This window comes from Nicotiana tomentosiformis, chromosome 10, assembly GCF_000390325.3.
Source record: "Nicotiana tomentosiformis chromosome 10, ASM39032v3, whole genome shotgun sequence".
Taxonomy (NCBI): domain Eukaryota; kingdom Viridiplantae; phylum Streptophyta; class Magnoliopsida; order Solanales; family Solanaceae; genus Nicotiana; species Nicotiana tomentosiformis.
In genome coordinates this window covers 36360497-36380775 of record NC_090821.1, presented here as the reverse complement: position 1 = coordinate 36380775, position 20279 = coordinate 36360497, and the positions used below count along the sequence as shown (strand labels likewise).

The window sequence follows — 20279 nt, the reverse complement described above, 5'->3', positions numbered from 1 at the left end:
TCTCTTTTGTAATTGTTCAGCCTTAATTGAGGTTATGGTTACCTTTCCGCTGCTTCTTCCTAGCTGAATTTGTTGTATCTCTTTCCTAATTGCCCAACCTTAAAAGAAGTTAGATATCCTATATTTTGGTTGACTTGTCCTTATTTGGAATTATTCGACTTGTGTTAGCTTTCTCGTTGTCGAACTGTATATTGTGGACCATTGTTACATAATATTTCCTTTCTTGTTGAGATGTTCTTATTATGACTAGTATTACCCGATTGTGGCTACTCTTTGTGAATTAGTTCCTCTGTTTCTATAAGTTCTGGAATCTCTTAGTTGACTTATTTGTCGTACCCTTGTATTATTGTCATTGTTGATGTTGTACGTTTTGTTGTGATGCACGAGGTTTCTGCTGTGCGAGTGTCATTGGGTTGCACGAGATTTCTGTTGTGCTACTGTTACTATTGATATTTGCACATGCGGCGTGACAAGGCGGGATATATATATGTGGGTTGCGCATATAGAGAGACAAGGTGGGAACATTATTATGCACGTGTGGCGAGACAAGGCGGGCATTTATTTTACTATTGCACACGTGGCGAGATAATGTGGGTTGTGTCAGGGATTGATTTGTGATGACTTGTGATGGCTTAGGGGCATTCTTGTTGTTGATACTTGTGTAGTGGTACACTTACCTGTGTGAGCTTTATCTTGTGAAAAGTTGTATGAAAACATTTTACATGTTGTCCATTTATTTTCCTGTACTTACTAGCTGGCATGAACCATGTTAGGACACTTGCACAAGCATACACGTAGCTGAGCACTCTTATCGGTTAAGAAGTTTTTTTGATATTGTTGAGTATAGATGAACACCCTTGTTTACTTGCCTTCTATGTGAGAATTGCTCTATTTGGCACGTGAGTCGTCAGTACGGTTATGAAGTATAACGAGGGCACAAGATGCCAAGTGTTAGGGTTCAGGTAATAGAACCCGTGAGTTGTCAATAGTATGAGGTTCGGTACCTCGTGGAGTTTATTGACTAAAACCCGGTGTGAAAGCTGTCGTATTGTTGAGTTGTTACTTGTCCTTTCTTTATTTATGATTATCGGACTTAGGCTGTGTTTCCGTTCTTTCTTCTATGTCATTATTATGGTGTTCCGCTGATAGTTGTTGTTTTCCTTCCCTATTGCAATTACCGTATTAATTGCCATTTCACGTAGTCTTTATGTAGATATCATACTCTGTTGGTTCTATACTTATACTTGTTATGGTTATTTGGTCCAGTAGGTGTCTTGACTGTTCCTCATCACTACTCAACTGAGGTTAGTCTTGATACTTGCTGGGTACCACCGTGGTGTACTCTTACTACGCTTCCGCACATTTTTTGTGCAGATTCAGGTATTTCGAAGTCAGTTGACCATTAGCTAGATGTGCGAACTTGTTGGTGTGGAGACTCAAGGAAAACCTGCTGCTGCGTTCGCAGGCTTCGGAGTCACTTCCTACTTTGTATTCACACTGTTTTACCTATTTCTAAATAGTTGTACTTAGAAATTTGTAGCAAACTCTGTAAAGCTTATGACTTGTACTACCGGTTTTAGGAATTGTAAATTTGATAGAGATTTCCATTTCAAAAATTGTTAGATGTTATTTAATTGTTGTTGTTATTCAGTAAATTTTAGGCTTACCTAGTCCCTAAGACTAGGTGCCATCACGATACCCAACGAAGAGAAAATTGGATCGTGACACTATGCATTGATGATTTCAACTTGAAAATAAAGGGAATACCAAGTATACATATAATCATCATAATTCGTGCCCATCATCTTTTTGAGTTGTGGTTTACTTCAACTTCTTGCTAGGTTCCCTTTAAAAAGGGCAGTCGCATAAATCATCTTGCATTCACGCAGGGTCCGGTGAAGAGCCGCACCTCAAGGGGTGTGATGTAGACAAGCTACCCTAATGCAAACATTAGTGGCTGCTTCTACGACTTGAACCTGTGACTTATAGGTCACACGGAGACAACTTTACCGTTGCTCCAAGGTTCCCCTTCTAATGTTCGCTTTAGGTTCCCTTTAAAGCCTCCAAATAGAGATCCAATTGTCTTAGAGAATATGTCTTCCCTTCAAAATGGAAATTATGTTGGCATTTCCACCTACACGATATTTGGAGTGGATCAGTACTTAATTGATACTCTACGTTCAATAAGAAGCCATCGCCAGTGTGATGAACTCATCTTCGTCACTCACTCCCAGGTATAAGGAACATAGAATTGAGCATGACAAATATAAGTTAGGGACTTTTGTATGCATGTCTGGTGTATCTTACTAGTTAACATTGATTGCGATTTGCGATGGGGTGCAATAAATGAAGCCCTAAGGGCTAAAGAGCTCTGCGAGAAGAAAATGCAGAATAATGACTTTGAAGGGACTCGAGGTTGCGTTGAAATCTGAAGGACTTTACCCTCAACTATAGAACATATCTCAACTACTTGTCTCCAATGTTCATTTTCTAGCTCAAAGCAGTGGAGTGGGATTAAAAATAATTACAATGGATCCCTCAAGTTGATAAAGTCACCATTAGACATCAATATTGGAGACTTGTAGACTATAAAGAAAAAAACCAGAATAGTCCTTTAAATATAGAGGTTGCTCTAACTTGGTCTTTTGTATATTTCATTGAGCATGAACACTCCTTTATCTTTGTAATTAGTGAGCACCTTTAGTCCAGATTAGTCTCAAGACCATTCACTATTAGAAAAGATTCACCTAAGGCTAAAAAAACTAACGAGACTAATGGAACTAATGGGAGAAGAGACAACACTAATGGAACAGAAAGAAACCGCAAGTATTAGCTTATGGAAATTTGCTTACCAGTAGACGAAATTATCAAGCTAGTGAATTATGTTTCTCTGTTCTATCTAACCAAATCATGTCTAATTCTAAGCAAAGCATATCTATTAGAAAATTATGACTAGTGCATGCATATTAAATGTTTGTCTCAGTCTACTATTATTATTGATGGTAGAAAAAACTTTTCCAAGCAAAGAAAGAGATGGACTCTTGCCTAATCAAATTTGAACTCAGAAATATTCGATCCGAGGAGGAAACTATTGAAGTTGGATTCTTGATATTTCTTTCATTAATGGTGCTTCTTTTGTTTATGAAATTTTCTCTATAAAAATGCGTGTTAATGCATGCATGGTATACACGTCTAATAAATATCTGGCATCTAATACACAATCTAAACCAGATTCTTTAATTTGAAAAAGGGGTGCCAAGGGGAGATTCAAGGTTAGAGCTTGCCATCAGCTTTTAAGGTCTTCTGTTGGCAGCATACCCAAGTCGCCATGGAAATGCGTCTGGAGAAATAAAGCAACCCTAAAGGTGGAATATTTCACATGGTTGGTAGCACATGGTGGATACCTAACTCATGAGAATCTCCAGAAAAGAGGACTTCATATATGCAAAGGGTGCCCATTGTGCGAGAGAGAAATGAGGATGTTAACCACCTCTCCATTAATTGCTCATTCACCATGCAGATCTGGAATATCATTCTTAACATAGTAGGGATCAGCTGGACAATGCCTGAGACAACCATAGAGCTACTGCATAGCCTGTATATGGAAGGGATGGAAAAGAATAAGCTGAACACTAGAACTCACTGCCTTCAGTGGTGGATCATTTGGAAGGAAAAGACCACTTGAATTTTTTAAAGCAAAAAAAAGAATCTGTAATTAATATTAAGTATAAATGCATTTCTTTACTGTTCTTTTGGTATAATATGGCAAGTGCAGATGAACAACAAACATGATTGACTTTTTGAGCTCATTACACAATATGTAATATGGCTGTTCCTAGTAAATATTTTGCAGTACTTTGCTGCCAATTAGCGTTTACCAATCAAAAAAATAACCAATGTTTTACTTTTTCTTTTTCTCATCCTTCACTTAAGTCTTTCCCGATTATTCTTCTATTTTGATTGGTTAGTTTGTCCATACTAATCCCCCCACCCCACCCCCACCCCCTCTCTCTCTTTGGCATTTAGATTCTTGGATATTTGAACGGTACAAACGAGAAAACTAGTAGGAGGTAAATTTCCAAGAAAGGAGTTTGTGGGAGCCTGGTGATAACATTGACAGGCAGCTTTTCTTTGAAGAAAGAAGACCGTGAACAGAATCACAGATATATTTTGCATAAAGATGAAGACATGAACATATTTACTAGTCAAGTGATCGGGTTACTAGTAAGAATATTTTCTCTTTTTTTGGATACCTTTATGCTTTACTCAACCTAAAAACTAAGGGAAATTCGTCTTCTAAGTGTATTTTTCTCAAAAGTGCTTTTCAAAAATGTGCTAACGAGGAGAAGCTACTTTTTTCTGCTTCTCAAAAACTACTTCTACTCAAAAGAATTTTTGTTCCTTCTAAAAGTTTGGTCAATTACCTTAACTTTGGGAAAAAACACTTTTGGCCCCAAAAAAAGCTTGGCCAAACAGGCTATTATTTAGTCTATTGTTCAGAATAAAGACTGACATTTTGCTCTGAAAGATAAAATAACAGACGAGAAAGGCAACACCAGTGAAATGATATCCATGTTTCTCCCTTCAAACTGATTTATTAGACTTGCTGACGAACAATAGCAACAACAGTAGTTCTACATCAAATCAAGTTTCCTCTCTGCTTCATCATGCACTTCATCGGCATTGGTTCTCATAAACTGGTACACCGCAATTGCATGGTCCTTGGCCCCAAAGAAGTTTCGCAGCTTTGAAGGTGACTTGTAAAAAGCCAATGGTTTGTCAGACACATATATATTGATCAGTCACCCGCTTAATATTTAGGTAGTTCTCAAGACTCCATTCCCCACGTTCGCCGCTAAAACCACTATGTTTTGTTACCACCCCACATCCCCCTAATGGATGCTGTCAAAAGCATGGTTGTGAATAGTTGACCCGGATAATCCCAGGTAAGAATATTTTCATTAGTATATTTTCCAGGAATATTTCTTGGAGAGAGTTTTATTTTCAGAGTTAGTCTCTTTTCCAAAGGCCTAGTTCCCAGCTTTTAAATATTGTTATCTTTTGCGTCAGTGAATAGCCTGCAATCTAGCGCTAGATCAAAAGGGCTAACTTTTTACAAAGATACAGGATTGTTTATGTCCAACTTTAAATATAAGGGATCAAAACAAATCTACCTTTAGGGCATATATTCCTTTTAGGATTTTTTCTCTTAGATTATGATGCACAGAGCATTTTTTTGATAAGGTAAGGTAGTTTAAAAGGCAGGACCATTTCTCGATGTGCGTGTCATCCTTGCACAGGGGCCATCATGCTAATCTTCTCTGTGTCGTTCTAATTTTATCGGATGTCCCCAAAGGGACATGCACAGAGAATTTTATTTTAAGTTATTATTTATTTGAAATGAAATGCCTAGAATATAAAAAGAAGAGGAGTAGGAGGAAGGTCAAATCTCCATTTTCACTCCCTCACTAAGATTACACAGTGAGACATACCTGCTGAATGTTTATGACTAGTGACTTCCTTTGGAACCTTGTTAGCCTACGAAGGAACATTCATCAATGACTCTGATGCCTTCTTCTCCGCAGCAGCTGCAGCTTCTTTTGCTGCTTTCCTCTCAGCTTCCAGAGCTACGGCTTTTTCCTTTTCAACTCTTTCAGCTTCCAGCCTAGCCTGCACCTGATGAAAAAAAACTTATTATTACCCACAAGGAGAAAATTCAATCACAAACAACAATTTTGTAATAGATGCAGCATGAGGGGAGACAAATAGACAGCTAGATTTCATAGGAAAGCAGGGATGCTAGAACCAGGGAATGTGAGCATTAGCACTTGCAGAAGTATGCCACAGAGAAGAAAAAAAAAGCAGTTTCAATAAACATTAAGTTACTAAATTAACACAAGCAGTAGTCTTTTGATCGGAATTAACATATCAGTGGAAATGGATGACAATGCAATTTACTTTACTGTAGGTTCCAGATCATACGACATAATCAGGGAGGAAAATAGAGCAGAGACATGGTATAACTGGACAGAACGAGGTTATAACGTGTTCATGAGGACTTTCTTCAGCCAGAAGACGATGGAATAGTTATGCTATGAACTAACAGAAGCTTCGAAAGGGAGGGGTAATTCAGTGAGAAGATGGAAGTCCCAAGACCACTTCTCTGAGTTCTTCTGCTCGAAAAACTTCAACAAATATGGTCGCTACATAAGTATTATAAACATGCAAAAGAGAAGGAGATCTGTTATTATTATACCTGAATTGGCATCTAATATAGGGTGGTTGGACATTGCACTTAAAATATCAAGATTCATTAATGGCAGAGCCCAAAGGGCAGTTACAATTGTCCCTATGAATACAGAGGAAGGACTCCTTCATTCAGACACAATTAGAAGAAACAAATGGACAACCAGAGAAATGGAAAAGGCCTCTGTGCATGAAAAAGAGGGCATCATCAAAATCTCTAGAGGAATCAGCATTGTCCAAAATGAACTCCTTTCCAGGAGTGTGGTGGGTAGCCTTCCAGTTGGGATTTCTGACATCCCCTACCCTCTCGGAGATCCGGCGGTGGGCCAGCAGCACTTGGAAGCAAGCTCATGGGGTAAACATCTATGAGATGTTCCAAAATCACTTTCTGTTTGAGTTTTCCTCGAAAACAACTGCTGCACATATGCTAAAGGGGAACTGGAGCTGGAAGTTTCATAAGTTTCATCTTCAATGGTGGTCGCCGACAGTGGGATCTATATCACAAATTGAGAAGATAGAACATTTTTGGATCAGACTTGTTAGACTCCCACTTCATCTCTGGTCCCAGAAAGTCTTCAAAGAGGTTGGAGATCACTGTGGAGGTTGAGTTCAAACTGAGGAAGAAACGGAACTCAAAAATCACCTAAAATGGGCCAGATTGAAGGTGAGAGGAGATGGGGATTTTATCCCGAGGGCAGTAATCATTGAAAATAAAGGAATTACTTACACGATCCAAGTCTGGTGTGAGTCACCGGTAAGATTTTCCTCCGGTGAAGGAAGATAGATGAAGGTCATGGACCAGCGGGTAATCGTAGACTCTATGTTGGCAGTGGGAGGGGCTCAAGAATATGGAGATGGGACGGGGCACGTGGGTTGCTCAAAAGCCTTACAGCCTAGGTTTTCTGAAGATACACGTGACCGTGTGAGGGGGCATTTAAATTAAATGACCCGATACAAATAAGGTCCATGTTACATAATAAGCAATCTTTGGACCCAGATATCATGGCCTAAGTCATTTCAGAAGACAAGCCCAATTTGGAACACTCTAGTAAATACAGACCAGACCCACTAATTGAAGAAATATCAGCAATCTCTCTGCCTCCTAATATTTTGCATGCTGCAAACATCGAACCAGAGTCAAACCTGATCGAAGAAAGGGCAACATTAGAGGAAGAAGAACGAAAATAAGAAGCCCAACTAGACCCAGTTGACAAGAAAAGTGCCATGATCATTGCGGAAGAACCAGAATGCTCTCCACTAGGTTTCCAACCCTTGTAAAACACATAAGGGGAGGAAACTACTGAGTGGGCAATTGAAAAGGTTGAACCCTTGAATTCACACACCCAAGAGCCTGAGAAGGACCCTGACTTTTAATATACCTATCTGGGTGCACCAAAACATCATCAAGAATTTGGGGTTGATTTCCAAGGTTGCGAAAAAGAGGCTTTACAGCTTTTCATGAAGATTGATCAAAAATACAAACACATATGGGTATTGCAGGAACAATAGTGACAATAACTCCTAAAACTAAGGGTTCTAAAGAACTGAAGAACCTGGACATCGGGAGCAATTTCAAAAGCAATAGTACCAGAAGTAGAGGGGGCTACCACATCAATCAAGATCAATGAAAGTCAACATTGTATCATGGAATGTGAGGGGATTGAACAAGGCAAGGAAGAGGAGACTAATCAATAACTGCATTAACATTTGGAAAGCAGATGTCTACTGCTTTCAGGAGACCAAAATTGAAGAAGATATCACAAGAATTGTGAGAGAATTATGGGCCAATAGATGGTGCACATTTGCACAACTAGATGCTAGCGGTACAAGGGGAGGCATTTTACTGATGTGGGACGGTAAGGTATGGGAAGGTGAGACAACCAGCTTGGCTTCCTACTCTATCACATGTAAGTTCACTGGAAAAACACAGGACTTATCTTGGCACTAAACAAGTAATTATGCTCCTAACGACATGGCAGAGAGAGAAGAAGTTTGGTGGGAAATTGGTATAACAAGAGCCTTGTTCTCGGGTCCCTGGGTGGTATGTGGGGACTTTAATAAAGTTAGATTTCCTTCAGAGAAGAAAAACTGTAACAGAATCTCCAGATCGATGATTGATTTCTCTGAATTCATCAAGGATATGGAGTTGGTAGATCTACAACTACTAGGAAGTAAGTTCACTTGGAGGAAAAGAGACAGACATGACATTGCAGCTAGACTAGACAGATTTCTTATTTAAGAAATCTGAAGATGGGGATGACGGCTTCAGGAGTATCAAACAATCAACCTTGCATAGAGTGACTTCTGATCACACGCCTCTGTTACTTCAATGTGGAAATTGGGAGCCTATCAAATCCAATTTCAAATTAGAAAATTGGTGGCTGTAGACAGAGGGTTTCAAAGAGAGAGTCAAAGAATGGTGGGACTCTTTCAACTGTGAAGGAAGACCTGACTATACTCTAGCTTTCAAATTGAAGGCTCTGAAAGGAAAACTCAGAGAATGGAGCAAAACTATTCAGGGAAATCTAGAAATGCAGAAGCTTAATATTCTCTCTCAATTAAGTTAATTGGATGAGATTCAAGACCTCAGGAATATAAATGAAGATGAAATACTCTCAAAAGCAACATTAACAGTGAAATTTGAGGAGATCGCAAGAAAAGAAGAAGTCGCATGGAGACAGAGATCAAGAGCTCTTTGGTTGAAACAATGAGATAACAATACGAAGTTCTTCCATAGAACTGCCAATGCTCGTAAGAGGAACAACAACATTGACATGTTAGAAGTTGAAGGTGAACCTATCAGAAAACTTGCAGATATCAAGATGGAAATCATCTCATTCTATCAAAACCTCTACGCTGAGTCACAATAATAGAGGCCCCATGAAAACCTCAGAGTTTGTCCTATGATCACTCCAGAAGAAAACCAGATACTACAGAGTCCGTTTGAAGCCCAAGAGGTATGGAGCAGTGTTCAAGCATGTGCTGGGGATAAAGCTCCTGGCCCTGATGGCTATACCATGTCCTTCTTCACTCACTTTTGGGAGGTAGTCAATGTTGATGTTATGATAGAGGTGTTTTTGAAAAAAAGCTTCAATGCCACCTATGTGGCTTTGATTCCTAAGAAAATGGGTGCCAAGGAATGAAAAGACTTTAGACACATCAGCCTAACAGGTAGCATCTACAAAATCATATCGAAGTTGTTGACTGAGAGACTCAAGAAAGTGGTACATAAATTGGTGGATGCTCAATAAATGGTCTTTATCAAAGGGAGATAGATAATGGATGCCATACTTATAGCAAATGAATGTGTAAACACAAGGATCAAAAGCAAACTCCTAGGCATCCTATGTAAGTTGGACATTCAGAAGGCTTTTAATCATTTGAACTGAAGTTATCTGCTTGGAATTTTGGAGAAGATGGGGTTTGGAGGCAGATAGATCTCCTGGATCAAATTATGCATAAGCACTATCAAATTTTCCATCCTTATCAATGGCTCCCCAGCTGGCTTCTTCTCATCCCAAGGAGGACCGGGACAAGGTGATCCCTTATCCCCTTCTTGTTTATCATTGCTATGGAAGGTCGTAATGACATGTTGAAAACTGCTCAGGGTAACACCTGGATCAAGAGATTCAATGTATCTACTAGGGCTATCAACAATCTAGAAATCACACCCCTTCAGTATGCCGACGACACACTAGTTTTTTGTGAAGCTGATAGAGATCAACTGAGAATTCTGAGGGTGATATTTATTCTATTTGAAGCCATATCTGGGTTGCACATTAATTGGAGCAAGAGTCATCTATATCCAATCAATGAGGTCCCTGATATCCAATACTTACCTAACATTCTGGGAGGGAGAATTGGAGAACTTCCTTCAGTGTATCTTGGAATGACTCTGGGAGCAAAGAGCAAGTCAAAAGAAATTTGGAATGGTGTACTAGAGAGTGTGAAAAGAAATTAGTTCACCGGAAAAGCCAATATCTTTTTTCCCTAGGGGGCAGACTAGTTCTAATCAATAGTGTACTGGATGCCTTGCCCACTTACATGATTTCTCTATTTCCTATCCCGGCAAATGTAGTCAAAAGAATAGATGCATTGAGAAGGAACTTTCTTTGGCAAGGCAACAGTGACAAAGGCAAAATTCACCTGGTCAATTGGGATTCACTTGTAACCAGCAAGAAGGAAGGGGGGCTCGGCATTAGGAACCTAGGAATTCAGAACCACAGCCTAATGATGAAATAGCTCTAGAGATTTACTTCGAGTGAACGCTCACTATGGAAAGATGTCATTAGAGTGAAGTATGGAATGGAAAGTAATTAGACTACCAACTCTACAACTAGTCCTTATGGTGTCAGTCTATTGAGATCAATTAGGAACTTGTGGCCAAAGTATAAAAATAAATCTAGATTCAAGGTGGGCAATGGAATGAAAACTTCTTTCTGGGATGACACCTGGCTAGGTCAATGTCCTTTGAAACAGACTTTCCTAGACATTTATAGCCTGAACCAGCAGCAAGGAGCAACTGTGGGAGATGTATGGCCAAACCAAAGATGGAACCTTAGGTATAGAAGATTATTCAACGACTGGGAGATCGTTAGGCTAACAGAATTCTACAACACCTTGGATCAATTCAAAGGGATATTCACTCCTGAAGATTGTATGTTCTGGCAAAGGGATAAGCAAGGTAAATTCTCAGTCAAGTCTACCTACAAGGAATACAACACCTTTAATAATCAGATTGGAAGTTGGCCTTGGAAACTAATTTGGAAAGTCAAAATTCCATACAAAGTTGCTTGCTTCACGTGGTTGCTAGCCAGAAAAGCGATCTTAACTCGGGATAATCTTATCAAGAGGGGCCTCCACATATGCTCCAGATGCTACTTATGTGGAGAAGAGGCAGAGAAAATCAACCATCTTTTTTTGCACTGCAGGATAATAGAACAAAGTTGGAGGATTTTCATTAACTTGAAAGGAATTATGTGGGTAATGCCAAGGAGTGTTATTGAACTTCTAGAATGCTGGAACAGACTTAGTAGCTCCCCTAATCAGAATGAGAGATGGAAGATTGTCCCAACTTGCGTTTAGTGGACTGTTTGGAAAGAGAGAAACCTAAGATGTTTTGAAGATAGACATAGTACTATCTAGAGAATGAAAATGCATTGTTTAGCTCTTTTTAATTTTTGGTGTAAGCAAGAGTACATGGAAGATCCAGAATCTTTTGTTGATGTTTTAGAATCCTTGTAAGGACTAGATAATCTTCCTGTACCACCCTTTGTAATTATGGTTAACTTACATATTTTGATACAGTTAATATATATGCAACAAATGTTACCTTCTCAAAAAAAAATTAACACAAGCACAATTACTTCCTCGTTTGATGATTCTCACAAATAGCTAACTTTGTAAAATCTATAAAAATCACAAAACGGCGGGCGACCAGAAATGCAATTGGATAAATATAGCTTTCTAAACTTTTTTTTCCTTAAAGAAACTCTTCTACTAAGCATATGAGAGAATTTCCAATAAGCATATCAAATTTTGTGTCTCTCTCGATAGGAGTAAAACACATACATTGGCTTCTGCTCTGATCATTTTTTGCCGGGCTTTTTCTTCTTGAAGAGCTTTTTCTTTCCTCTTGGCTTCTTCACGAGCTGCATCATCTCTTATTATCATTTCTTCAATCTGGGATCTGTGTTCGTGATCCCTTTGCACAGCAGTTAGGTGATCATCAAGTGCTTCTGCACTACAGTAATACAATTGAAGTCAAAAGAATATTTTTATTAAAATTAAACTGTAGGAACATGCAAATGGTGATTAAACTTCAAATTCTGGGTACTCCAAGCATGTATAGAGTGAACAAGAAACATTAACAAAAATTTAATATTTATCAATCGCAAAGTTTTTTTTATAGAGACCAAGGGCATGCATGTGTTTGAATCAGAAAATAGTCACTTGCAATCAAAGTGACATGACTTCCTGTTGGTGTCCCTTCTATACAGTAACTCGGCTCGCTGCCCATACCCCTGAATCTGTTTTACACCTTCATCTGTAATTCATGTCAACAAGAAATGATGAACAAATCACCCTATTCACTTTCATTCCCAACCTAAACAACATTAGTGGTTTGTGATGTAAATCAAACATCCTTAGTGAATTTTTTTGTAAGTAAATTCCTCACAAACCAGCTCTCATTTAAGTAATTGAGATTTGATTGGCATGTCTTTGGCAAATATATTATTTCCATTGGTCCTAGAGTAGCAGCAGCAGCAGTTGAAGTGAAGTCCACAGTACGGATAAAACAAATACCCTGGTCTTTAGCAACTAAATAGATAATGTTTTCATCAGTTCCAGCAGACCACCATTGGACCAAAACCCACTGAAGAACATCTACCTTGTTATACATCATTGAACAAAGAAAAAACTATTAACTAGATGACAAACTTAATGCAAAAATAAGTTTTTTTTCTCACAAAACCAGAGTAATACGCCTGACATTTTACGCTGGTACTGCATGTCAAATTTTCTGTTCATTTCCCTTTGAGCTTCAGTATTTCTCTCAACCCGTTCAAGTGTGGAGGCAAGCTTCTGATTTTCATCCATTAACTCAGCTTCAATTGCTGATAGTTGATCTCTCATTTCCTCCTGTTGTAAGGTAATAAGAGAAAGAGATTCGGTTTAATATATTCATCCCTTATTTTCTTTTTCTAAGTGAATCAAGGCGGGGACATGGTCAGAGAAAGTTAAGGAAGCATAAAAGTGAAGTTACAAACCGCAATAGTAAGCTGGTGCTCATGAGCTAATTCAGATAAAGCACTTTCCACTAATCCCACTTTATCCATTAGATCATGTTGAAGTTCAATGCCCATGCCTTCTTCAGAATGGTCGCTATCACTGAAACAACATGAGAAATATTGCACTAAGTATTAATCAAGAATGAAACGAAAGTTTATTATTAATAAAACGGAAGTTAATAGGAATAACTTCATGATGCACCTCGAAAATAAACTATGAGGTAATATTAAGTGCTTAAGCACCCCCTCCCCCCATCCCACCCCATCCTAGCCACACACACACCTATCCTCCTTATTTGGCTAAGACTCTTGGCTCAATAAGTAAATGCTATAAACATGTAATGCCTTAAACAATTATAGAGCCAAGCAATTATGAGATGTTTAACATGGGGAAGGGCATTTGTAGTAACATATTTCATAGCTTGTTTCTCTGTTCTAATAGACCTCCTCGCATTCTTACACTCTATAATGTTTGCAATTGTTGAGTACTCACCTCAGATACATTTCATCACAGGAAAAATGTTTTCCCCCCAGAACAAAATGATCACCAACTTCATCCTTAGTGTCTCTTTCCACATCCTCCACGTCGTCATCAGACACTTGCATAATAAAGCCTCTCCAAGAATTATTCTTTGAAGTCGAGAGTACTCTGAGTAAAGACAGATTAGACAATAACACAGAAAATTTACTATCCAAATGAAACTAAAATGCTTGATGTGATTTTCACTAAGAAACCTTGTTAAAATAACATACCGAGATTCTGCTTTAGTAAAAGGTAATGGAAATTTCGATGATCCATTGAGCTCCTTCTCTATCGAGTTGAGCTCGACCAGTAAAGCATCAAAGCTCCAATCAGGGTTTGGATCCAGGGTCATTCCATTAACATTTTTACGCAACGGCAGTTGCAGTTTAACAGTACCCCTGAGGAAAATAACCATAACTCAGCACAAACCAAGCAACAAGTTGAATATTATAGTTACAGATCTTATAAAAAAAAGTTATAGTTCCAGAATTTCAATAAACTTGTTGCAATAAAGGAAAACCTGACATGTGATGTTGTTATCACTACAACTATGAGAAAGGTATTTTGTCAAACATATGCATAGAGGTCACATGAACCAACCCCTCCCTAAAAGAAAACTAAAAAATGGCATTAATTTTTCGTGGACTACTACAAATAGAGAAAGAGATGAAAAAATGGATATAGGAAAAAAGTACTAACTTACATTATTCTTTTCCAGCCTTAAGAACACCTTTAAATAAAGTTGTGTACAACCTTCACACACTTGAGTCTTGAAATTTGACATATAATTAATTACATGTAACAATTGAAAAGCAAAAGTTACAAACAGAAAATGTAAAAGATCATAACATGAACACTCATAAGGGAAATTTGAAAGCTAAACCCTGATATTACTAATACAGACAAGAGTATGAATAGATGGGGGAAAGATAGCACAAAAAGGGATAAAGAGGGCGCTGATTTGAGATTAAAGTTTCATTATTTATATTAATTTCCTCCAAGATTTACTCAACAAAAGGCTCTGCTCTCTGTGAAGCGTCTACTTTTGAAATTTTCTTGGATTTGCAGTTGTGGTTTCTTGAAATAATAGCTATAGAAAATTCAATAAAATCAAATGGATTTTTTACTATTCCGAATTGGATAGATCATAAGCTGAGGGTATGAATTTTGAGGAATTGCGGTGAAGGGAGGGAGAAAAGGAAGCTTAACGTGAAAGAGAAAATGAAGGTGCTAAAAAGTAAAAAATGAATGTACTACGCTGATGTAGCTAATAGGTATTCCTTTAGCTAAAAAGTAACTCGATCACATCCATATCTATCATTCATATATCTTTAAATTTAAATTATATGAGAAGCACCATTAATAGAAATTCAGTAATCGATAAATCAATTATTGGCTCAATTCTAAATCGTTTAGGACAGCCTAACATTCAAGTCAATCTCAATGCATAACTAAATAAGATAAACAATAACTTCTCAAAAAGTTTCAATTTATCTTTATATGGAGAACTATGTCTAATCTCAACTTTATTTATTTGCATCTTGTACTTTCATTGTATTTTATCTTAGCTAAATCTTCATTAATTTTGGAAACTTTAGATATCTTGAAAAGATATTTTTTGTTATAACAATATATTCATTTGAAATATTAATTTTAGCTATTAAAGTAAGACCTAAATTAATCCAAAAATATTTAAAATTTAATATGTTAAATTAACACTAAGTCAATCATAAAATGATGGAACATAAAAATAGGTAAATACCGTTCATATTAGATGTTAGATGTATCATATAGGCGACTCATTTATGACGAATTAATGTTCTATGACAAAAATGTGATTGTCTTGAAAAGTACATTGTAATCTAATTAATTGTTACATCTTTCTCTTCTCTCTTGAATTCCTTCCACTTGTTTGGAAGCGAAGAAAATTTTAGGCTATTTTTCCTAGCTTATTTGATAGCTTTACTAATGGAATTGCCTTAACTGGCCTAACTTTACCATCTCGGATCTCTAATATATGTACATGGTCGAAATACATTTCGGTCTTCCTACGTTCGATTGAGTTCAAGTGGTAAGAAATCGGAGTGGGACTTTGGAAATGATCTCCAAAGACAGTACTAACGAGCCTCGAGTCCGAAGGCTGCTCGAGGAGTCGGCTCGATAATCCTATCGAGCCTGTTACCAAATCGATCCGCAAGGCATTGCTTCGAGGTTGGAAAGGCGCGACGCTCATCCCGAAGGTCGAACTCAAGCTAAGACCAAAGAGCTCGACCCAATAACGAGTTCGGGTCAGTATCGAGCTCACAGATAATAGCCGTTGCAACCGCATCAAGAGAGAGAAACTTTGCGGGAATCAAGAAAGGGACAAATCATCATGGGTCATCCACTATATGTTTTATTTTATTATTTTTTGTTATAAATAAGGTAATGACCCTCTACTATAAAAGGGGGGTCCTTGTAAGCTATGAGGGGGGGAAGGGTCCGATTGGAACAAAAAGATCATTTCTCATATACAAAGATATCTCCTTGTGCTTGTTTTACTTCATCTTATTCATTCTTTCTGTTCATCATTCTCATTCTCATAATCAAAATACTTATATTGTTATCTTTATATCAAAGGGTATTACGCATCCTTAGAACCATACATAAATTTAACATTATCCGATTTTTCGGGTAAATAGTTTGGTGCCCACCGTGAGGCTAAGGATAACAGTGATTGTTTGATATAAATATACAGTACACACCAGCTTACAACTTCAAATCAGCAATGGCTTTACATATCAACCACGAAGCCGGCCTTCAAGGTGAAACCAACAACTTGGCACTCGGGGCCGGAAGGCCACTTGACGATGGCACTGAGGCTCGAATCGAAGTACCCGAAATTCAAGCCGAAGTGCCATTGCATGTCAATTCACAAATAGCTCTGGAGGCGAATCAGCGTTCCAAACCGGAAAGAAGCATTCAAGGCGGTACGCGATCCGTAGCCCGAGACACCCATAACGCGGGAGAAATTGGGGCCAACTTACGTATGATCTTCGAGATGCTACAAGCCCAACAAGTAGCGATAGCTCAGTTGCAGAGCCAAACTCATATACAAAGCAAGCCGGATTCCAATCCGCTTCGAGAAATCACCCCCAGAACGGAACCCGCCATAATGAAATCAAACGAGCAGGAATCGGGGACCACTTCCGAAATTACTAAATTGCTCGAGGAACTCACAAAACGAGTCGAAGCCAACGACAAGAGAGTGGAAACATACAATGTCAGGGTCGATCAAATCCCAGGGGCTCCACCAATGATAGAAGGGCTTGATTCGAAAAAATTCATACAAAAGCCTTTTCCCTCGAGTGTGGCCCCAAAACCAATCCCCAAAGAATTCCGTATGCCCGAAATTCCCAAATATAACAGTACGACCGATCCTAACGAACATGTCACCTCTTACACATATGACATCAAAGGTAACGATTTGGAGGACGATGAGATTGAATCTGTGTTGTTGAAAAAGTTCGGGGAAACCCTCTCGAAGGGAGCAATGATCTGGTATCACAATTTACCACCAAATTCCATCGATTCTTTTGCCATGTTAGCAGATTCGTTCGTAAAAGAACATGCTAGTGCCATAAAGGTTGCAACAAGGAAATCAGACATCTTCAAAGTAAAGCAAAGGGGTAATGAAATGCTGAGGGAATTCGTATCCCGATTTCAAATGGAACACATGGAATTGCCACCGGTCACAGAAGATTGGGCCGTACAAGCTTTCACCCAAGGGTTGAACGAGCTAAGTTCGACAGCATCACGTCGGCTGAAACAAAATTTGATCGAGTATCCAGCAATAACTTGGGCAGATATACACAACCGATATCAATCGAAAATTAGGGTCGAGGATGATCAGTTGGGAGCTGCGTATGGACCCGTGCATCAGAACAGGACATCTACTAAAAATCAAAAGGAGATCGATAGAGAACAAAGGTCGAACAGAGACCGATATCAACTGTACGTCGCAGATCAGATGAACAACGGTTCAGCACGCAATACAGTTCGGAACAATCGAAGGATTGATCGAGGGCAAAATTCTCGGGGACTTATGAGCAAGAGTGGATTTGATAAATATGCCGATCCTATAGAAGCACCTTGATTATCAGAATATAACTTCAGCGTTGGTGCATCCGCCATCGTGTCAGCTATCGGACGCATCAAAGACACTAAATGGCCTTGACCGATGCAGACCGATCCTGCCCAAAGGAATCCTAATCAAATGTGCGAATATCATGGCACCTATGGCCACATAACGGAAGATTGCAGGCAACTAAGAGAGGAAGTAGCCCGCTTATTTAACAAAGGGCACCTTCGGGAATTTCTGAGTGATAGGGCGAAGAGCCATTTTAAAAACAGGGATTTCGGCAAGCAAAACGAGCAAGAAGAATCGCAGTACGTCATTCACATGATCATCGGCGATGTCGATACCCCTCAAGGACCAATGCTTAAACGCTCTAAAACATCGATTGTGAGGGAAAAGCGATCTCGGACTCAAGATTATGCACCCATATGGACTTTGTCTTTCGATGATGAAGATGCAGAAGGAGTCATCCAACCTTATAATGATGCACTGGTAATATCTGTACTCATGAATAAAACTAAATTTAAGCATGTGTTAATCGATCCAGGTAGCTCGGCCAACATCATCAGATTGAAGGTCGTGGAACAGCTCGGTCTGCAGGACCAGATCATACCCGCAACTCTGGTTCTAAACGGATTCAATATGACATGTGAAACCACCAAAGACGAGATAATCCTACCAATAAATGTGGTCGGAACCATTTAGGAAACAAAGTTTCACGTGATCGAAGGCGATATGAGATACAACGCCCTTTTCGGAAGGCCATGGATCCACAACATGAGAGTTGTACCTTCGACCCTACACCAGGTCCTCAAATTTCCAACATCGAGAGGTGTCAAAACAGTATACAGAGAACAACCGGCCGCAAAAAGAAATGTTCGTCGTCGAGGAAGCGAAATCAATATCCTCACCTTCGCCGATAAAGGGATCGGGCTCAGAAGGAGAACGGAACACCAAATAGCAATCACAAATGTCGGCTTCGACCTAGCCAGATAGCCAGAAGATTGAAGAAAATGATGGTCAGAGGATCCCTCGATCCTTCGTGATCCCCGATGATTTTGATGCGACCAAATCAACAATTGAGGAACTGGAGCAAGTCATACTAATCGAGCATTGGCCCGAACGAAAGGTATACCTGGGAATGGGGTTGAGCCTCGAACTCAGGAACAAAATTGTTCGATTTTTTATCGATAACATTGATTATTTTGCCTGGTCCCATTTAGATATAACGGGGATCCCACCGGACATAACGACGCATCGGCTAAGCTTGGACCCTAGGTTCAGACCGGTGAAGCAAAAAAGAAGTCCCCAGTCCGAGGAAAAGCACAACGAGGTAACCAAACTTCTCAAGATAGGGTCCATTCGGGAGGTGAAATATCCCGAATAGTTAGCCAACGTAGTTGTAGTGCCTAAAAAAGGGAACAAACTTAGAATGTGTGTGGACTATAAGGATTTGAACAAAGCATGCCCCAAAGATTCCTTTCCTCTTCCCAACATCGATCGCATGATCCATGCCACGGCCGGCCACGAGATCCTCACTTTTCTCGATGCCTATTCTGGGTATAATCAAATCCAGATGAACCCGGAGGACCAGGAAAAGACTTCATTTGTCACCAAATATGGAACATATTGTTATAATGTGATGCCCTTCGGGCTAAAAAATGCAGTGGCTACTTACCAATGCCTAGTAAATAAAATGTTCGAAAGACAAATGGGTAAATCAATGGAATTTTATATTGATGACATGCTAGTTAAATCCCTGCGCGCAGAGGACCATTAGACCCATTTACAGGAAACGTTCAAAATTTTGAGGAAATACAACATGAAGCTCAACCCCGAAAAATGTGCTTTCGGGGTCGGTTCGGGCAAGTTCCTCGGCTTCATGGTGTCAAATCGGGGAATTGAGATTAACCCCGATAAAATCAAAGCCATCGAATACATCGTCATCATGGACAGCGTGAAAGCTGTACAAAGGCTAACGGGACGAATTGCAGCCTTAGGCCGATTCATTTCGAGGTCATCAGATTGAAGTCACAAATTTTTCTCTATACTCAAAAAGAAGAACAATTTCGCTTGGACACCGGAATGACAACAAGCATTAGAGGAACTAAAACGATATCTATCGAGCCTACCACTACTTCACACTCCAAAAACAGACGAAAAACTTTACTTGTACTTGGCAGTATCGGAAATCGCGGTAAGCGGTATCCTAGTTCGAGAAGTGCAAGGTACGCAATTTTCCATTTATTATATAAGTCGGACCTTAGGAGAAATAGAAACTAGGTATCCGCACCTAGAAAAATTGGCACTTGCACTGATAAGCGCCTCTAAAAAGTTAAGACCGTACTTTCAATGTCACCCCATATGTCTATTAACCACCTACCCACTTCATAATATTTTGCACAAACCCGAACTATCAGGCCGATTGGCCAAATGGGTCGTCGAACTCAGTGGGTACGATATCGAATATCAACCCCATACGGCCATCAAGTCTCAAATTTTAGCAGACTTCGTGGCCGATTTCACGCCAACACCCGAAGTCGAAAAAGAACTCCTATTGAAATCGGGTACACCATTGGGGGTATGGATCCTTTTTACGGAC

The 20279-nt window shown here is 39.2% G+C and overlaps 1 protein-coding gene and 1 non-coding gene across 6 annotated transcripts; both read right to left on the bottom strand.

Moving 5' to 3' along the window:
- Positions 1-3089: 3089 nt before the first annotated feature.
- On the bottom strand, positions 3090-14855 carry LOC104106911 (mRNA export factor GLE1-like). 5 transcript variants are annotated; one of them, XM_009615573.4, is made up of 8 exons: positions 14264-14855; positions 13791-13958; positions 13531-13686; positions 13017-13137; positions 12740-12888; positions 11818-11989; positions 5493-5670; positions 3090-3595 (listed from the first exon to the last, which is right to left on the bottom strand). In XM_009615573.4, coding segments are annotated over exons 1-7 (900 nt in total). In that variant the 5' UTR covers positions 14266-14855; the 3' UTR covers positions 3090-3595; positions 5493-5538. The 5 variants fall into 5 exon arrangements, with proteins under 5 accessions (XP_009613868.2, XP_018629900.2, XP_009613864.2 ...); XM_018774384.3 differs by having other exon boundaries at positions 3090-3680; positions 5493-5676; positions 14264-14852; XM_009615569.4 differs by having other exon boundaries at positions 5493-5676; positions 14264-14852.
- On the bottom strand, positions 5257-5360 carry LOC117279343 (U6 spliceosomal RNA). The gene has a single exon (XR_004509756.1). It is a non-coding gene; the product is annotated as a U6 spliceosomal RNA (small nuclear RNA).
- Positions 14856-20279: the final 5424 nt, after the last annotated feature.